At 41.6% G+C, this 19795-nt stretch overlaps 1 protein-coding gene across 3 annotated transcripts in view; it reads right to left on the bottom strand.

Annotated features, from left to right (window-relative positions):
* Positions 1-154: 154 nt before the first annotated feature.
* Positions 155-19795, bottom strand: part of LOC108607618 — a 26165-nt gene continuing 6524 nt past the window's right edge. For 2 of the 3 annotated variants that reach the window (XM_017998533.2, XM_033294914.1), the window contains exons 3-13: positions 12664-13235; positions 12404-12603; positions 8797-9352; positions 8694-8743; positions 7995-8396; positions 3427-3513; positions 3174-3367; positions 2492-2717; positions 1840-2277; positions 1584-1782; positions 155-1521 (exon numbers count right to left, since the gene is read on the bottom strand). In XM_017998533.2, the coding sequence (XP_017854022.1) occupies positions 1351-1521; positions 1584-1782; positions 1840-2277; positions 2492-2717; positions 3174-3367; positions 3427-3513; positions 7995-8396; positions 8694-8743; positions 8797-9352; positions 12404-12603; positions 12664-13235 (3095 nt within the window). In that variant the 3' untranslated portion in view covers positions 155-1350. The remainder of the gene's footprint in view (positions 1522-1583; positions 1783-1839; positions 2278-2491; positions 2718-3173; positions 3368-3426; positions 3514-7994; positions 8397-8693; positions 8744-8796; positions 9353-12403; positions 12604-12663; positions 13236-19795) is intronic. The other variant, XM_017998534.2, reaches the window with a different exon arrangement.

The following is a 19795-nucleotide window of genomic DNA, read 5'->3' as shown; positions in this document are numbered from 1 at the left end:
ATAAATTAAGCCAAAAATGTTTGTATTCTATGCGAAATAAATTGTGATAAAATTGATTTCAATATTAAACCAAAAACCTTTGAAAAGCTTTCAAAACTTGACTTTCAGCAAAATCTGCAATAATAAAATTCTTCAAAAATAAGTGAGTTGAACATAATGCTTATTCATTATAATATCGCATTTATTATTATATTCATACTTCATTTAATTTTTACATTCATTAGCACAAAACACATAATTCACTCACTAATTGCATTTCATACGTACAATAACATCAAAAGTAACTCTAATCGTTTATCATTTCTAGTTTTTATACATATCAAATTCATCTAATACTTTCATATTGGTACATCGTACATCCATCATACCCTTTAAGCTTTTTATGAATTAATATGCCTTTTATCTGAACTGCGGTTCATAGTACAATGTTAAGTGCTCAAAGGTTTCAGAATTCAGATTTGAGTATTTGATTAATAATTTCTAATCTTACACTGTAAAATGCAATAAATCATGTATAAAATGTAGTGAAGTACATTTATTTATTTCTTACATTTATTTATGTTTTCTTTATGTAGGATACCGTTCATATAATTCGTCATTGCAATGTAAAAAATTCGATTTCGTAAAACATTTTTATGGGTTTTCTTTAAGTTGAGTAGGGCATTTAGTGAATTCTTGACGTAGTTATATATGAACGATTCCTTGTATATATGCTAGGCAACCCCATTACCCATAATGTTTAACAAGTTAAGAACATACATAATTTAAAATGGATTTTGTGCTTAGATAAATACATATGTTGATGAAAATTGGACTCTTATGAATAAGTACTGCAGAATCTTATTGAGAATCATGCCTAATTTGTTTCATACACCTAAAGTTATGGACGCATGTAGTGTTACTTAAATTTATCACAAATTAAATTTACATTTTATATCTACTTTGCCTAGCCATCTACGTATTAATAACTATACAGTAAGTGGATATTCTATTAGGCTTCTTGTAAGAATATTCAAAATCAAAATAGTTAATCTAATATTGCGTTTTCAAACTACTTACATATAGAAAGGGCAGCAAATTAGATATTCAAATTTGTATATAGTTAGGGAATAAATATTTTGAGTAACATTCTCCGAAAGGTAAACCAGTTAAATGATTTACTGTTTAACAAATTAGCTACAGAAAGTACATATGTTTGTATGTAGTTGAGACATTGAAGTACATTCTTATCGAGTGAATATCGTATTTTGTGCTATTGTCGCGTACTACTTTCTACTCTACTTTATCGGCCATGTAAGCGTTGATTTACATTCTCATGCAGTTCCAGACTCTGAATATAGGATATAGTGTTTACGCTGCTGTTTCTTCTACATTGTCATTGTCTATACGCGATGATCTAATGCCAGACTTTCCAGTCCATGGGTAAATATCGGGGCAGGGCTGACAAGTTTTCATATAACGAACTCCAGACTTGTGCCAGAGATTGCAAACTTTCGGATTGTTGCAGCGCTTTGGACGGTCCTAAAAATAATGAATAAGCATTGTTACAAAAATCTATTAATGCCTATGTTAGTTATATTTACCGAATAGTCACACTGGAAGGGTTGGAAGGAATTAATGCGCGATGTAGGAGTAGGATCTCGCACCCATTGAAGTGCCTGCCAATTTGTAATGATCCAGACATCTTGCATGGCGTTTATGGCATCAAGGAATTTGATAAAGCCCTCTTTATGATGGGGTTGAGTAAACCAAGCGGCGTGGTAGAACAGTCCAAATGGTGCCCTAGAGTGCAAGCGCTTGCGTTAGGCTCGTGGTTTTAAATTAGCTTCGATAACTTACCTATTTGTGGTATAATGACGCTCGAAATTCTTCATAATCATTTTCGTAACTCCGTCGGCGTCACTGGGATTCGAGCAGGCATCGCCCATAGAGCAACGACCGCCATTTAGATCCTGCCACATGACCATTGGCACTTGCCAAACGCCTGGGTAGCTGCGAGTTGGGCATGGTGGAATCATGCAATCGTGGAAGATCTTATAATCCAATGTGTAGGGCCAGGAGGGTGGGCGATTCTCATAGACTGGCATGGATGAATCATAGGTGAAGTTGGAGTCGTACAACATTTTGTACATCTTATTGCCGCCCACTGAGAGGAAAGGAGCTCGCATGCCACGTACATCAGCAAGCTTAACACCTCCATAGGCCGAAAGTATTTCACGCTGACCGGCGATCTCACGAGTCCATTTCTTTTGCGAAAACTGTTCGCCAAAGCTGTGACTGTTGACAGGAAAACAAAGCTCAAGTAAAACTTAAAATTTTGCTTAAATATGTGTACATAATATTACTTTCTATAGTGTTTTTTATATGTACGCATATCAAAGCAACGACATGCAATTGATAGTAGATTTAGCATTGAATTGATAGTAAATTTAGCATGACAAATGTGAGTTGAGTTTGACAGTAATTTATGATATCGGTCTGCATTACTTACGAAACTGTGTGTGATGCCATTTCATGTCCATCGGCGTACAGATTCTGAACTTGACTATAATCAGTCCATTCATGAGAAACATAAAACGTTGCGCTTATGGGACAGCCATTGGGATTGACACGGCCCTTCTCAAACAGATCTATATACAATTGCTTGTTCAGATCATTGACAGAATCGTCAAATGTGAGGAGCACAATTTGTGGAATGCTTTCGACCGGCAACTCGCCTAACAGCCACAATGAGTATGGGGAATAGAGAAATGCGTATTGGAAATTATAGAAAATGGCGTGTGAAAGTAAAAAAGCATAGACAAGAATTGAAGCACACGATGAGCCCGAGTAGTTGATGCATTAGATATCCAGCGACTTACGAAACCGTATGCGAGGCCATCTCATGCCCATCAGCGTACAAATCCTGTACCATGCCGTAGTCTGTCCACTCGTGCGATACATAGAAAGTAGCACGCCAGGGACAGCCATTGGGATTCATGCGCGTCTTGTTATTGAAGAGCTCTTCGTAGAGCTCAATGTTGAGCGTACTAATGGCATCGTCGAATGTTATCAAAACAATTTGAGGTGTATCCGTTACACTCAAACCGCCTAGTCGTTTTTATTATTCATAGGCATGTTTAGTTAAGCCACAAGCATGGCTAGCAGTAAAGAAAGTCAAACTGAGCACTTACCGGGAATATCCTTGCCACCGCAGTAGCAATCTGGCAATTGGCAAACATCCTTGCGGCACTTGGCAGCAGTTTTATCCGGCGTTGGCTGTGGATAGAGTGGATCCGGGCGCGTTGGTGGATATCTGTAGATATCCACAAACTCTTGAGCCTTCGACACTATAGTGCCAGAGGGCTTCAGCGTTGGGCGTGTTCGTCTGTTGGTTGAAAATCAATTAGCCTAGCGCTCTAACAAAGATCAGTGTGCATTACTTACGGTGGATGTGTTCCTCGATTTGATGTAGGCACAACATCGCGATCCTGATTGGTATATATTGTGCTGCCGCGGTTTCTATTGTTGTTTCTAAATTGTTTAATATTTTATATTATTATATTTAAAGACATTCAGGCAAGCCGAACAATTATTTTACGTTCAATTGCTACAAATCAATTGCTACAAATCAAAATTGCATACGTACATTATTTGTTAGTTCAAAAGCCAGTGTTTATAGTTAACCATTTCCAAACACAAACCACATTACATTAACGCCCATACACCAATTGTTAATTAAGTGAGAACCAAAAAATATATTGAATACTTATATATGTCAGTGTTGCGGGATAGCTCTGTAGATAGAATAGAAACAGATTATGTTGTTTCGCTAAATAGACCACAGTCGAAAATAGTTTATACAAACACACATATAGGTACATAATTATTTAGCAGCGCTTAAGCTGCTTAAAAAAATATAGAAAACATACGTAAATTGCGAAAAGGTTGTTTAATTTTTAGTGCAAATTTACATAGTCCATTCATAATAACTGTGAATTATTTGAACAGAAATACCATATTTAAGTCTGGCTTGGTAAAATGTGCTATTTGGAAGAGATTTGAAAACATAAACAACATTAAAGATTTATTTTATATGTATAAGGCCGCAAACTATGACTAGAAGGTTTAATTTATCTTTACTTTTTAGTTCTCGCTTTAAAAATGAAAAAGCCCATTTCAGAAGCTTAAGATTGTTCTGTAAGACAATAAAAACCACCACCTATATAATTGTTTATATACTGTGATTGGTTACATATGCTCACCAGTCTGTACATTGTCGCAACATTTTACAGAGCAGCTTAGAATTTAGTATTTATGTATTTTGCACTAAAAATCAACAGAAAACGAAAAAAAGAAACTAAAAAAAAACAGCAACAAAACGACAAAAGGCGAATACTACGTGATTTTTGGATATTATTTGTGGTCCAAGGAGGAGGGGAGCAATTAAACTATGGGCATGTTTTTGCTAATTTATTTGTTTTTAATAAGTATGTAGAAAGCCAACAAACGAACATAGTTTCGAGATAAGTGGGGTGAATATATGGGTGGTAAATGAGAAACGAAATCTACGACAACGAGTACGAGTTGGGTTTTAAGTTCTTTAGAGTTTAGACTTCTATATAGCTGTGTGTTCACAAAACAAACAATTACTGGTGAATTTGTATAAAAGGTAGAGAGGAGAGTGAGATGATTGCAGTATTAAAACAGCAGCTTAAACAGAGAGAGAGAGAAAGAGAGAGAGAAAAAGAAGTCACGTGTATAGTACCTTGACGGAATCTCGTTGCACTTGGCACTCAGCGTGCTATCGGAGCACTTGTTGCCATTGTTGTTGTTGCTTGTGGTATGCTGGTGTTGGAACTTATTGGCTTTAACCCCAGACATTTGATAGATGTTGCTGGTTGTGTTCGGCGCTGATTGGGCGACAGTAGCGGCAGCAGCAGCGGCGGCAATGGACGACTTGATAGCATTGTTAACGCGAGAAAGTCGTATGGTAGGTGTAGGAGGATATATAGATATGGGGGTAGTGGTGGTAGACGTGCTTGCTGTTGCACTTGCAGTTGCTGTTGTTGGTGCGCTACTAGCAGCAGCACCAGCAGCAGCAGCAGCAATAGTAGTGCTCAAAGGTATGCTATTGGATTCTAGCTCTGCTCGAAGCCTTGCAGCATTTCTGAGAGGTTTCGATTGAAGCAGTGAGGAGCGTATGCTTGGTAGCAGTACAGGAGCAGCTGGAGTTGTGCTTGTTGCTTTCTCCTGCGTGTCCGTTAGCTCGTCCACAAAGCGCGAAGCGCCACTTTCATCGCTATCGCTGGCAGCCAAGAAATGTTGCAGCTCCTCCAACACATTGTTGGTGCGCAGCTTGCTGGTGCGATTGCTGCCAGTTAATATATAGCCGGCATTCTGTAAACTATCGGCCAGCGTGCGCTCAGCTGTTTCCTGGCGATACTTGTTGGAGTAGAGGAACTTCACTGGCGTGCGTCTGGTAGACTCCACAACGTATTCAGTCGAACTAGACGTTTCATACTCCTGCGGCGCTGCATCCGAGCTTATGCTAGGCTCAATGCTATTGTCCTGTTTGGTTTTGAATGCACCTTGAGCTATTAGCGCCTCGGCATGCGGCTTGTCTGCAATGTCTTCGCTTACACTTGCTGTAGATGAAGCCACTTCCGTGCTATAGGCCACTTCCTTTGCCTTTTGTGCTGTCTTGTAGCTTTCATATTTCTCCCGCGACTTGTAAGTGGGCAGCACATAGGACTGGCGTGCCGCATGGCTTGCCACGCGTCCACGATTTAGCTTGCGTCTGGGATAAATAGTAGATGTCCAAGTTCTCAGCTCGCCCAGCTCAAACTTGGGTGCATATGTAGTGGGTGCCTCATTCAGTGCATTGACAGCGGTAGCTGTAGCTGCTGTATAGCGCGAGCGTCCACGTGGACGCGCTGGCGACTCATTAATTTGCAATGGCGAGGAGGCTACCAGCGTAGACAGCGTAGTTGTTGCTGCTTCAGTTGTGTTTAGCACTTGTGGCGCAGCTGTTGTTGTCGTCGTAGTTGTTGTGGTTGTTTGCAGCAGTCCTTGAGGATTGAAGGTGCCTAGAATGGCATCACTTACGCTATAGTTGCGTGCATTGCTGGTTGCCATTGTGGCAAGCACTGCTAGACTTGCATTTTTTTGCGGCGCGCCTATGAAGAAGTAATTCTTGTTGGACTTGGGCGATGTCTGCAGAAATGATGCAGCATTCGGATAACGTGCTCTGGGCACTGTTCGCACTTTGTTTGGCTGCAGTCTCTCCTCCTGCAATAGGCTTTCCAAGCTCTTATAGGGCGATACAAAGCGCATTGCAGGATTGCTGGTCACACGATTCGAGTTGTCTTTGTAGAGATTGGGGCGAGTGGGGCTAATTGTGGGCACAGTTGTGCGCTCTGTGGACTGTGGAAATGTGTGTGCGGAATCGATGGCACTAATTGTAGCTCGGGTCGTTGCTTTTTTCAGTGCCTGTTGAATTGTGGGTCGTCCATTGCGCCAAATACGCAATGGGGCATAAGTTGTGGGTATAATCTCTTCATAGTCCACTGAGTGCAGGCTGCCTGTTGAGCTTGGCGGCAAGCGTGTTGTAGTTGTAGTGCTAGTTGTTGTTGTTGTGCTTGTTGTTGTTACTGGTGTAGTTGTTGTATCCTTAGCTATGGGCGCCTCCAAAGGCTGCTGCTCTGCTCTCAAACTGAATCCATGCGAGCCGCTTTCAAGACTATACTGATACATTCTGTTGGGTCGCGTTGTGCTTGAGCTGTCCAAAATCTCCAGTATGCCTGGTGTAGCCTTAAAGCCCTTGGGCTCAATATCCGACTCTACAAAATTCTGTATGCGCTTACGCTGTTGTGGCTCCAATAAAATAAACTCGTTATCCCTGGGCTGCAGCTTCTCCCGTTTGCTTTCGTAGAACGTAGCAGCGCTGCCTGCGTTTGCGCCATATGCAGCGCTGTTTATATAGTCAAGAAACTTGGGTGCAGTGCTTGTTTCAAAATATTTCAGATTGGGCAGATCTGCCTCGGTCTGCACTTGAACATGTTCGCTGCCATCTGAGATGGTCTCAATGTCCTTGGCTGTGCTACTTCTTGTACTGCTGTCTACCTGCGAACGCGGCTCACTGATCAAGGGGTAGGCTTGTGGCTGATTATTGAATTTGTTTATGGTCAAGTTGGGATTGGCACTTTGCGCTGGCGCTCTAGCGGCAGCGCCGATCAAAGATCTTGCCAGAATTTGTAGGGTTGACTTGAGAAAAGGATTGGAGCTGTATGAGGAAGTGGAAGGAGCTGGAGGGGTAGTAGGAGTAGGAGTAGGAGCGGGTGTTGTGGTGCTGGTGGTTGTTGTTGTAGTTCGGGCTGTGGTGGTGGTTGTTGTCGTTGCGCGTGGTACTTTGGTTGTCTTTAATTTGATTATAACATTTGGTTTAAGGGGTTTATTTGCATGCGGCTTTGAGCTGTTGAAGAAATGTGTTTGTCATTAAACTTTAGTTTAACCAGTCGAGTGGGCGTCTGTCATAAGTAGCTAATATGGGTTTTTTGGTTCTCTGGATCTTTTGGTTAGAGCTTAGTACGATAAACACATGCATAAATGTATGTTCATGCGTTAGGAAACAAAACTTATAAATAAAATAAAACACATAAGTAGCTTACACTAAAGAAACGACAAGTCATGCAAAGAAATTTTGATCAGAGAAGACAGAGCGAAAGAGCATTACAGCTAAAGATTAGTTATGAATAAATAAACTGCATTCAATGGTAATGTGTAGAGCGCTCAGCTGACAAGACTATGCATAAACTAATTAATAAACAATTGATTCAGCTTCACTGTCATATGGGCAAATCTAAATTGTTTGTCTGATGCTAAGCTTGATAGATTCTTATGAGTTTTGCTTGTAGTGTGTGGGTGTGTATAATTAATGGAATGCCAATTATAGAAAAGCAGACCTGAGTATTTTCATGTGTGGGTCTTAAATTTGGTTGTGGCTTAGCAAGTACCTTGAGGGACTTTGTGTGGTTGTTGTGGATGTTGTTGTTGTAGTCGTTGTTGTTGTTGTTGTAGGTTTTGTGAGCTTAACATATGGCGTAGTGGTTTTTGTTGTCCTGGCCACTGTTGTCTCTTTCCACTTGGGCGTAGTCGAAGCTACTCTAAAGGCATTTGATCTCATGGTCACATCATTGGCATAATAATCAGCATCCACTTGTTTCTGCGTAACTTTTACGGGAGCGGCAGCGGGACGCTCGCTCTGATAGGAACCCGCCGCTGTTGCTTTGTTGCCATAGCTGTAATCCGTATCCTCATAGCCGACAACAGTATCGTAATGATGCCGCGTATCATAGGCTGCTGTTGTTGCAGCTGTGGCACGTGCGTCTAGAGACTGTATGGTTACCTCATCGGGCCTGTTAGATAGATTTGTTTGTGGGTGTTTGGACTTGAGTTTCTGTTGTAATCGAATCACAATTTTCATGTGTGTGTGTGTGTATGTGTGCTAACTTTGATTTGGGGGCGGTTGGTTGCATTGGTTGTAGAGAATTTTCAAGGTTAATGCTGCTAGTTAGTTTGGCTGATTGGTCGCTCCGAAAATATGACACTTATTAATCTATGGGCTATGTAACTTTTAGGGCATGGACTAACATTAAGGTGAAGATGCTACCAATTAACTAGCATAGCAAGCAAATCTCTGGCTCAATACTTACCGCTGTGGAGGAGCACGGGTTGGCTGCTCATAGACATTCTCCTGCTCGATCTGCAAATTCACAACTTAGCAACTGTATAAAATGTAGTTTAACTTGATGTTACCTGTGGCTCCTCATCGTAGTCCACATTATAGCTTAGCTGGGGTTGTATATAGCTGGGACGTTGAGTTGCTGTTGTGGGTGTGGTTAGTAATTCCAAAGGACGATAAGTAGTTTGCTGCTGCTGCTGCTGCTGGCGTATATCCTGTTGATATTGCTGAGGTGCCTGTTGCTGCTGCTGCTGATGTTGTTGTTGCTGTTGCTGTTGCTGTTGCTGATATTCAATGTCCCTATATAAATCGATATCATCATCATACACAGAATAGTATGATGAATCATAAGTATTTGATAAATCTTGTGGCTGTTGTTGTTGTTGTTGCGCTTGTTGTTGTTGTTGGAATGGTGTCGGTTGTTGTTGTTGTTGATGTGGTTGTTGTAGCTGTTGCTGTTTCGCCTGCTGAAGTGTTTGGTAGCCGACCACCCCATGATTGTATATGGATGTATTATAGTAGTTACGATTGGATGCTAACTGTGGCGGTGGTGGAGCTGGTGAGCTTGGTTGTAGAAATATGTTATCGGATGTTTGCGCCACCAGCGATGATGGTGAGGATGACTCAACCCTGTACACACACACATACGCACACACACACATACACACAGACAGGTAGGGTCAGAGATTAAAATATATATACACAGAATTTATAGCATACAATCCACATACAGATAGATAGATAGTTACATATATATAGATATATTCATATGGCATATGAATGCGTGTGAGGGAGAGAGATAAAACAAAAAATTGGCAATTATAGTACAAACAATGAATAATAAATTACACATTAGTAGATGTAGATGATTAGACAGAGAGTTAAAAAGATAGAGTGAGTGATAGTAATGGGGAAAAATTAGTGAAAAGCAGCCCAGTCCTTTGTTTAGTCAACTGTACACATTTCTTTTGGTTTTTGTTAAGTTCTGTTAAGGTCAGAGAACGTAAAGTTATAAACAGTGGGAGCGCCAGCAGCCAGCGCCGTTATGTTGGGTTTATTTATAAATATTTACAAGTATTTGTTGCTGGTGTAATTTTTGTGTGTAGCGGCATAAAATAATTGTTGGGCACATTGCTTGGTCTCGACAATACTCTATATATACCTGAGTCGCTCCGGCTGCGCATTGTTGTGTATCGAGTTGAGATTATGTCCGCCCAGCGCGGCACTGGGCTTGACTATAATTTGATTGGCTTCATTCTTAGGCGCCTCGACGGGCTTCTCGCGCAATTTCTGTTGCCCCCGCGTGCGTTGCGGGCGCACAGTGTAGCGCATCTTGGGAGCTTTGGTTGTAGTCGAGCTGGAGCTGCTGCTTTGCTGTGGCAAGCGTTGCTTCAGCTCCTGGAATATGTCGCTGGGAAAGTGTATAAACGCAGGGACGCCACTGTCTGCTGCGGGTGGATTGAACTGCGAGAAGCTGGGAAAAGGTCTGCGCGTTGTGGTTGCCTGCATGAAGCCAGTCTGGAAGTTGACGCGTGGCTTTGTAGGCTTCACTGTAGTTGGTTGCTCAGTTATCAACTGTGGCCGCGGCGGTGCCATAGTCTCCGACATGGGCATGTAGGGCGGCATTAGCAACGGCGGCAATATATCCTCATCATCATAATCCTCATCCTCATATTCAACAGTTGGCTCTGTCGTCGTTGTTGTTGTTGTGCTGCGTAGCTTTTGCCTTAGAGCGGGCTTATCCTTGAGCTTTGTTTGATTATTCGCTTGATTCTGAATGCTCTGTATGAAACTCTCGTAGCCCTTGAGCACGCGTGTTGCACTTGTTGCTGGCGTTTGCGTTGTGCTTGTTGCATGCCGCGTGCTGTTCACAGGTCGCCGCAGCACCACCGCTGCCTGTGGCTGGCCATCGCTGTTTAATTGCTTAAAGTACTTTATCAAAGGATTGATGGCTGGATTGAAGCTGGCCAAATCGCTTGCCTTTAAATTCGACATGAATTCATTTAGATTAAATTGAAAGTTGACTATGGGCCTAACAGTTGTGCGCTGCGTCGTTGTCAACTCTGTTCTGGGCACAGCAGTGCTGCTAATCGATTTGGTAAACGTCTGATAGGACTCGGGCATAGTTGCATTCGAGGCATAGCTAATGCCCAGCGGCAGCTGCGGCAACTGACTGCGATAGGGAAACTGCTGCTGCAAGGTGCTGGGTCTGTTGTAGCCCAGATTAGGTGCCGAAACTATATCAATGTTGGGCGTTACATGCAGCGGCGTCACGGGTGGCCGCACTTTGATTGGATTGTGCTCCAGCTGATTGGGCTTTGTTGTGCTATAGAAGCTCTTCATCTTCTGATTGGCAACAATGTTGTATTGAAAGTAGTTGCTCTCAGTTGTGCTCGGCGGCACTTGCTCTTGTCCAATGCTGTACTGCGCGATGAGCTTGCCTTTGGTGGATTCTGGCGGTGCCGCCGCATTGTTGTAGAAGCCACCCATAGTGCTGTAATGAGTGTAATAGCCGTTGGGCGTAACCTGCTGGCTGGGCTTGACTGTTGTATAATATTCGAGTGGATTACGTAGCGTCGTGGGCGGCGGTGCGGGCTGATTGTCCAGGTGAAAGTAGGCAAAGTTTTCGGCCTGCACTTGCTTGCGGCGTTCTTTAAGCTGCTTCAGCTGCTGTATAAGATAGGGCAGCAAATCGCCCGAAGCTGCTTGCTTAGCGCCATAGTAGTTGCCCACAATGGGACGAAAGTTGTCCTCCTCCACAGTCGGTGGTGCCAGCGACAAGTTGTAGCCTGTGTACACAAGTCTAGGCTGCTGCTGCTGCTGTATGGGCAGCTTATAGTTTGAGTTGGCAGCAAGCTGGTTATAGCTATGTGGACTATGCGCTTGCTGGCTCGGAGGCGTCAGGTAGGGATTGTAGCTGCCAAAGCGATAGCTGCCCTTGTAGGCCTGATTGGCAGCAGTGGGATCTGCGGCGCGATAATTATGCGCTTGCCAATTTGGATTCAAGTGCAGCGGACGCAATTGGCGTATGCTGCGCCTTGATTCCTCAATTGTTGTATCATTGCTGTCATTAGCAGCAGTTTCTATGTAATCGTTAGCAAAGTCCATCTCACCCGCTGCTTGGCTAATCTTTGACGAATACTTGCGTATTGGCGCAGCAACTGTTGCTGCTGCTGCTGTTGTCTCATTGCTGTCTAAGCGCTCTTTAGAGTCATTGGAGCTGTTTGTCGTATCCTCGTCACTGTCCACTTGCATAAATTCTGTGACTTCACTTGAAGTGTTCGAGTCCTCAGTTATTTCAGTAGACGTTGCTAGTTCTGTTGTTGTTGTTGGTGTTGCTGCTGCTGTTGTGGCACTCAGATCGCGTCGGCGTCTGCGTCGTAGTCTATTCTGGGCTAGTTCTTGTTCTAAAACAGTCAGGTCATCGTTAAAGCTTAAGCTCTCGCTGTTTGCGTACAGAGTTTTAGCCAATGAAAAGCATTTGCAGTCGGTTTGTATTTTATTTTTGATTGGAGCAAGTTATAGATAAAGTGCAGTATGCATTGTGCGAAAAAGAGAGTAGTTGAGTGAGTTGAAAGTTGAGAATATAGCATTAAGTTCAAGTTCTATATAGTACTAGCTGATGACAAGACACTACTACTACGATAGATGGAGAAGTAGAAGCAGCTCTCGAGCTCTTACCTGAACGCAGTGCCAAAGGCATAGGAGCCTATCTTGCCATGATTGGGTATGGCATTGATGCTGGCCTGCTGTATGGCAATGCCATCGCGATCACGCTGCACTTGGCTAACGGGACTTGGCTGTCCACGATAGACACGTTGCTGGCGATTGCTGTCCTCCTCCTCAACAGGCGGCAATGTTTCCTCTGCCTCAGTATATAGCTGAAAGCAAAGAAAGTTCAAGCAGTGCTAGTCAAGCGATAACTGCTGACCCAAGCTCACCTTTGCAATATCCTCGCGTGAGTCCAAAAGCGGCTTTGGGTGACCGCGCACCGTGACCACCGGATTGGGCGCCACACGCAGCTCTGGCGGCGGCGGCGGCGGCACATTGTGCACCTGCGCCTGAATTATTTGCGGTGGCGAGCGATGATACTGCGGCGGCACTGTGGCTGCTTTCTCCGTCGCCGGCTCCTGGGCTGGACTGCTGAATGCGACGCCAAATCTGATGCGACTGGGCACATGTTGCTGATGCTGCTGCTGCTGCGATGTCTGCGCACGAGCGTTGGCCGTGCCTGAGGTGCCGCTGTCGACCACCTCGCAGCCCACGTTACGTGGCCAGTCGCAGGTCTGCAGCTCATGCGAGTACATGAGCCCGCCAGTGCAGCTCTCGAGCAGCGCGCCGCCAAAGACGCAGACATAGTACTGAGTGCAGTCTGTGGGATGTGGATAGTAGCCGAACTCTTCGGGGCAGTCGAAGCTGATGCCATTCGAGCCGCTCGTTGACTTCACATTAGTTCCAAAGCTGCGTGCGCTGCTAACTCGTAATCCACGCTTGTTCTGAGCCGCTGCAGTGTCTGCAAAGCAAAGAGTTTCAGTTGTTAGTCATTGCTTAAGTGGAGCATGTTATAGTCTGGGATCTGGCAATTTGTCAAGTAATTGGTGCTTTAATTGTTGTTTTGGCTTCGTCGACGTCACACATGAGCAATCATGCCAAGGCTACTGGAGGACGTCTACTTAGCATTCCAATGTTAAATTAACGCGCAACGCAATTTGTGTAATTATTGCGCATAAGCGTCGCAAACGACTTGAACAAGTGCAACACTTGCTGACAGACAGACGGACGGACGGACTGACTGACAGGCGGTCTACCGAATAGTTTGCACATATGTATGTATCTAGAGTGAAGGGAGTTTAAAGAGGGGCAACACCAAAGGTGTAAGCTAATCACGTGCCAATGGCAATTGGCCATGCGAAATCAGCAACACAAAGAGAGCGAGAGCGAATGACATTTGTTTGGAGTCTTAACCACTTGGCAACACACACAACTGTCGATTCATTGTTGCTGTTTATGCTCCACTAAACACAATATGTATTTGGCGCTAGGTAGACAGGCGGGGGGGTGAACTGAAGCTAGAGCGTGCCTGACTGTTGTGCAATTCGTCCATAAGCCTGATTGGGTTTGTTTTGTTTATTTAATTTTTTGCTTCTTTCATTTTTGTTTGCTAGGTCGCTTGTCAATTGCCTTGCTGAGTTATTTCTTATTATTATTGTATTAGTTGTTAGTGCTCTATTTGTTGCTTTGCAATTTAATTACTAAACTATAGTTGGAGTGGTAAAGCGATCAAAGGTCGGGCTACTCAACAGCGCGTTGATACAATTAATATAGTCCACAAGCTTTTTAGTAGGTGCGGTCTAAAATTACAACGCAAAACAAAATACACATAAATAAATAAATAAATCATTGCTGGGCTTTCAGATTTAAATCGATTGCACAATTCAATGAGAGGGCGTAACGGCTAGCTCAAGGCACAAGTAAAATACAATTTGTTGCTTTTATTACGAAACCGTTTGAGTCGATCGAGTGCCACGCTAACGCACAAGCTCAGCTCAGGAAGTTTCATTTCTCTTTTCCCACATTCATTTCCTAGACCCCCAATTAACCTTCGAAGCAGCATTCTAATTTGCAGCTTAGCTTCTCAGTTGCTGTCGTCGTAATCAGAAAAGGAAACTGATCGAATTATTAATTCTTGTCACAATACTTTTGAATATTATTATATAGGCAGACTTTCGATTATTTGGTTTAACTGGCTCTGTGGCGTCTAGTCAAAGTGAATGTTGTTCGGCAATGGCAACTGCACACAAAAATAAACACAAGAGTACGAACAAGTACGAAATGTGGGTCAAACGGAGAATATTGCATAAGAAACAGACACAACACTCACCAACACATAGACACACACTCACTCACAAGCTATTTCAAAACTTGCCGTTAGTTACAGCAACTAGACCACGCGACGTCGACATTTTTTGCCAACGACAAAACCAAAGCAACAGCCAAACTGCAACTGCAACTACAACAGCAGCAGCAGCGGCAACAACAGCAACAACAACATGAGCTAGTGAACATTTCGCAAGGCCTGTGCAGAGTGCATTATAAATGCGGTGAGCCACGCCTGCTTTAAAATCGATCACTTTCGCTTAGTTGTAAATCGATTTGGCCGGCTGGTTGCAACGGTTGCAACTACGAAACGTTGCAATGCTTGATGACTTGAATCCGAATCCGAATGTGGTGGCATTCGCAAAAAACTGAGCATTAGCTTTTGGTTCGATCTCGTTCTTTGTTGCTTTTGCTGTCGTCACTTGATAAATATTTATACTTAAATATCTTGCGCATGTCTGGGAGTTAACAAAAAGCTGAAAATCCAAAGCCACCAAATTTACATTTGGGAAAATAATTTCAACATTCCAACAATTGAGCTAACCACAGCACATTACTCCATGGCCACAACGCACAAATCTTTGGCTTCAATTAAATCATACGCCCCTTTGACTGAAGACTGAGCTGCTGCAGCTGTTGAGAGGTCAAGGCTCAGATCAAAAGCAATGCTGGCTTACTTTCGATCAAAGAATCTAGCTGCAAAAGTAAAAGTTGCGTAGCTTTAATTTGCACCCACTGTGTTGCATAAGCTGACAAAGAGCAACTTTATGTGCAGATTAAGTCCAAGTGGCGCTTTGACTGCAGGTGCGCGGAAGTCTCGCCGCAAATATTTGGACATGAAAATATTAAGCCTATTTAAATTGATTTCAACGTTGTTGACGAGACGCTTGTTAAAGCGACACTCTGTAGATAAGAATTTGAACTTTATGCAATGATCGATGAGCGTGTTTAACGCTTTCAATATAACGTTAGCAGCTGTCGTCTCTACTATTACATATTATTCAAATTCTCTAGAGACCATTGAGCTGTTGTCAAATGCCAAATTTGAAATTCAAATGTGCGCGTTTTCACACAGACAGCTCAGCTGGCTTAATTATGATTAACAATGGCCAACACCGAAAACAAAGACTCACATATACATATATGCATATATACATTTAAGTTGTCTGTATTGTACTTGAAGTTGCTGATGTGTTTCTCAGGCAATGCATGCGGAAAGTTTTGATTTAAATAGTTTACAAAGCGCAAACATTAATGAGCACAAATAGATGGTTTTGCATTCAAACGGAAATAAATACATGCATTGTATAACATTTATTGCTAACGCCTATGCTATATAGACAGTCATGATATATAGACATATATAGCTATGAACAATAGCAATGCAGGCATTCACTGCAGTTCAATCCACTCCTTAGCCTAAATACCAAAAACAGAGTCAGAGTTAGTTCACTTAACGTGCGACATACCTTGTCCCGCCCCGCCCCGCCCTGCTCTGCCCTGCCTCCATTAGAGACAGAAGTAATTGCCACAAATTATTGCCAAAGCGCTTAGTTATTTTTTGTTTCTAATTCATGTGTGGGTAGCAAAGTAAGTCAGATACAAACCAACAAACAGACAGATTAACGCGCAGTTAAATTATTATAGTCAAACGACTGGGTAAGCCTTTGAACAAGCCAACGACTTTTTTGGAAAATGGAGCATATTGTAGGAGCTGCTAGCGCCAGTCTAAACACCTTCAACAAAGCAAACAAAAAATAATAAAACCTGTAATTGTTCAGTGCGCTTACAGACTTTGCCATTAGAACCGAAAAAGTGAACGGCTGCTGCTCGTGGCTTTCCGCTCCACTCCACTCCGGCCGTGTGTCCGGTCTGAAACGGATTTGGAGTGCCATTGTATTGCCTGCTGGGGTGTGGCTTTGGTTAGGGAACATTTGGTTAATCGACTCAAAAGTATCTCTGTGCACAAGCCAAGCAAGTCTCTTTAGCATTATAAAAACAGTTACTAACATTCAATTCGGCTTAAAACTCGACCTTTTTAATCTTTTGTGCGCCATTGCATGCCATTACTGTTTGCCATTAAATTAAATGACATTTTAATAATGTACATTGAATCGAACGTTCTCTCTGCACGTACTGGAAACCAATTCAGGGTCACCCAACGCCTCAACAAGCTGGCCTAAGACTATAAAAGGTGACACACGTCGCGTCGCGTCGTCGCTTTGGCGACTTGGCCTGACGCCAACATGCAAGCTCAACATTTATTAGATAGACTGCGAGATAAACTGAGCAGAATCAAGTAAAAAAATTGAGCTTTGGGCTAAGAAATAATTAAATCACACGCTTGTTGGTTTTATAGTTTTTTATTTTTAGATTATAAATCATTTTTTGAAAAGTGTCTCACATAAAACGGTCATTAAGTCAGAGCAATTAAGCTACTATTTTTAAGCTTCTAGCTTTAATTTGTTCAATGTTTTCTCTCTATCGCAGTTGTGATTTTTTGCCTGATATCTTTGAGTTATGTTCGTAATCGAAGGTAGCCAAATTAATTACTCATCAGAGCTTAGGCAAAACCTTAACCTTTCTGCTTGTTGGACAAGCAAAATGACAAGCTGCGATAATTTACATAAAATCAAATAAATCACAGAAGGCAAACAAATCAGCGAACATCCTCATTCAATGCTGCGCGGCATCGACAAGATACATGGCTTCGCTTGGCTTAGCTATTTGCTGATGAAGGAAAGTGGTTTCCAACCTGTTGAGGCGTAGTGTAAACTGAGCCTGGCCCCGCCAAAATGGGCCCCAGCAGTTTACAGTAAAACACGCTTCACCTGTTTCGTTTGCTTTAGCCACTGAACTTGAACTTTTGATGACTACATTGCCGACTAAATGCAAAGGTTATGACTGAAGATTGATGCATAACGAAAACAAACAACTAGTGAGCTGTGTTTGCTTAGGCAGACATTTCTGCAAAACTCAGTTAAGGCAGTTAAATTGAAATTACTCAATAAAATGGCATAGAACAGACAAATGGCATTTTTATAGCCACCGAAGATTGCACAAGGCAACGTTTTATTATTGATGTAACAAGTTTTTGTTATTGATGTAATTCTCTTTCGCAATTCGACATTATTAAGTTTAGTTGTATTTTAAATACAGAGCTTAACAACATAAGAGTAAGCGGGCAGCATTAGTTTTTATGCCATAATTTTGCCATATACATTTTTTAATTCATCAAATTAAGCAGAAAGTGTTTGCTTACACTATCAAGTGTCTAAATATGCTATAAACACTTTAATTGGAATTTATTTCGCTAAGTTACAGCTACTCGCAGCTTGAAATTAAAAGCAAAAGCAAATTGACTGCATTGGTTTTTATGCCATAACTTTCGTATAAATCAACCGATTATTGAATGTTAAACTACGTTATGCTCGTTTTAATGCTAAAAACAAAGTTGCATCATTACATTTTTCAATTTTACATTTTTAAAAATTTTCGCATTTTTGAAATTTAAGCAAGGGGTAACACTGCATTTTTTGACAAAATATCAAAAATTTTAATTTATCCAAATTTGAATCCAGTTTTCTTGAGATGCATCTCACGAGTCTTACAACGCATGAAACTCCGCAATCGGATGCAATTTCGCTGAATTACGGCTTATCAAAGCTTGCGATATTTCCACAAAAAATTTGGCATGTTAGTTTACTATTTTGTTCATAACTTCGCCAAATAATTTTTATATCAAACAAACTCTTATACTCATTTTAATTGTGCTTTCTACGCCAACAAATTGACGTATAAAGCATATGGATCGGATTTTTTTTAGCTGACTTATAGCTATGCAAAGTCTGAAATTAAACAAAAAGTTACCTCTTCAGCATTGGTTTTCCTTGCCATAACTTTGTCAAAACAATTTATTTATCAATCAAACAAAAGCAAATGTTTATTTAGTATCTCATGAGTAAATTAAGCCTATAAACACTTCTGTACGATTTTTTTTGGCTGAGATATAGCTTCTCAAAGTTAGAAAAGTGATAAGAAATGAAGACGGCATCATTTTTGGCAAAAATTTACAGGGGTTACATCACGTTTTCCAAAATATCGAAAATCCTAGACTTTCCAAGTTTGATTGCAGTTTTATTCTTATGCATCTCACGAGTCTAACAAGGCATGAAACTTTGAAATCGGATGCAATTTCGCTGAATTACAGCCTCTGAAAAATTGATGCTGCACAGAAATTTAACTTGTTTGTTTACACTTTAGTTCATAACATTGCTAAACAATTTTTTAAGGCCTGCATATTTATACTCATTCGATTTATGTTTGCCAGACCTACATAAAATGGTATAGAACAGCTAAATGGGAATTTTTTACGCAAAGTTACAGCTTCGCAAAGTTTGATCTTTAATTATTGATATAATTAAATTGGTTTTTTCCCGCTCAACAGTGCGGCGCTCACAGTTACAACAATTACTAATTAGCCTACAAAAATTGATTAAAAATTAGCAGCTTTTAATTTAATTAACTCTGAGTGCCTGCGCTTAAGTAAACAAAATCATAAACTTTGAAGCATAGAAACATCTTACGTAGACAGATAGGTATTTTTTTATTGATTATATTATGTTTATGCAAGGAGAGAGAAAAAACCCGTTGAGTAATCAAACAGATAAATGTGTGAAAAGCCAAAGTCAAGGCCGCAACTCTTTGTGCGTGCTTTTTAAACTGACTAACTATTTGCAGAGTTTTTACTGTTGCCGTGACTAATGTTTGCCGAAATACTCATGCATATATTTGGCTTGAAGCGTTGAATGCTCAATTTACTTCCGATAGCTGACTATGCTGTTATTATTGTTATTATAGCTGTATAGCTCCATAGCCATGCAAATCTTTTCCTCCCTCAGAGCATTTTACGCTTTATTATGCTGATACACATGTTAGCTGCCCAATAACAGGTTCCTCAGCATGCTCAGAGCTCTAAGCGGATATCGTTGGCCGTACAATATTTACTTTTGACTGTTATCCGGTTTGCTTGATTGCTGATTGATTTCAATATACATAGTAGCAGCAATTTCGATACGCTCGCCACAAATAACAATAATTGTCTAATGACACGAACGAACAAGTGAATTTGGCTTGTCAGTCGCGAATTGCATTGATTTCGTGAGAGTATCTGCTATTCACCAATTAGATGCTCTC

This window comes from Drosophila busckii, chromosome 2L (genome assembly GCF_011750605.1).
Source record: "Drosophila busckii strain San Diego stock center, stock number 13000-0081.31 chromosome 2L, ASM1175060v1, whole genome shotgun sequence".
NCBI lineage: Eukaryota > Metazoa > Arthropoda > Insecta > Diptera > Drosophilidae > Drosophila > Drosophila busckii.
This window is presented reverse-complemented; position numbering and strand designations above follow the sequence as displayed.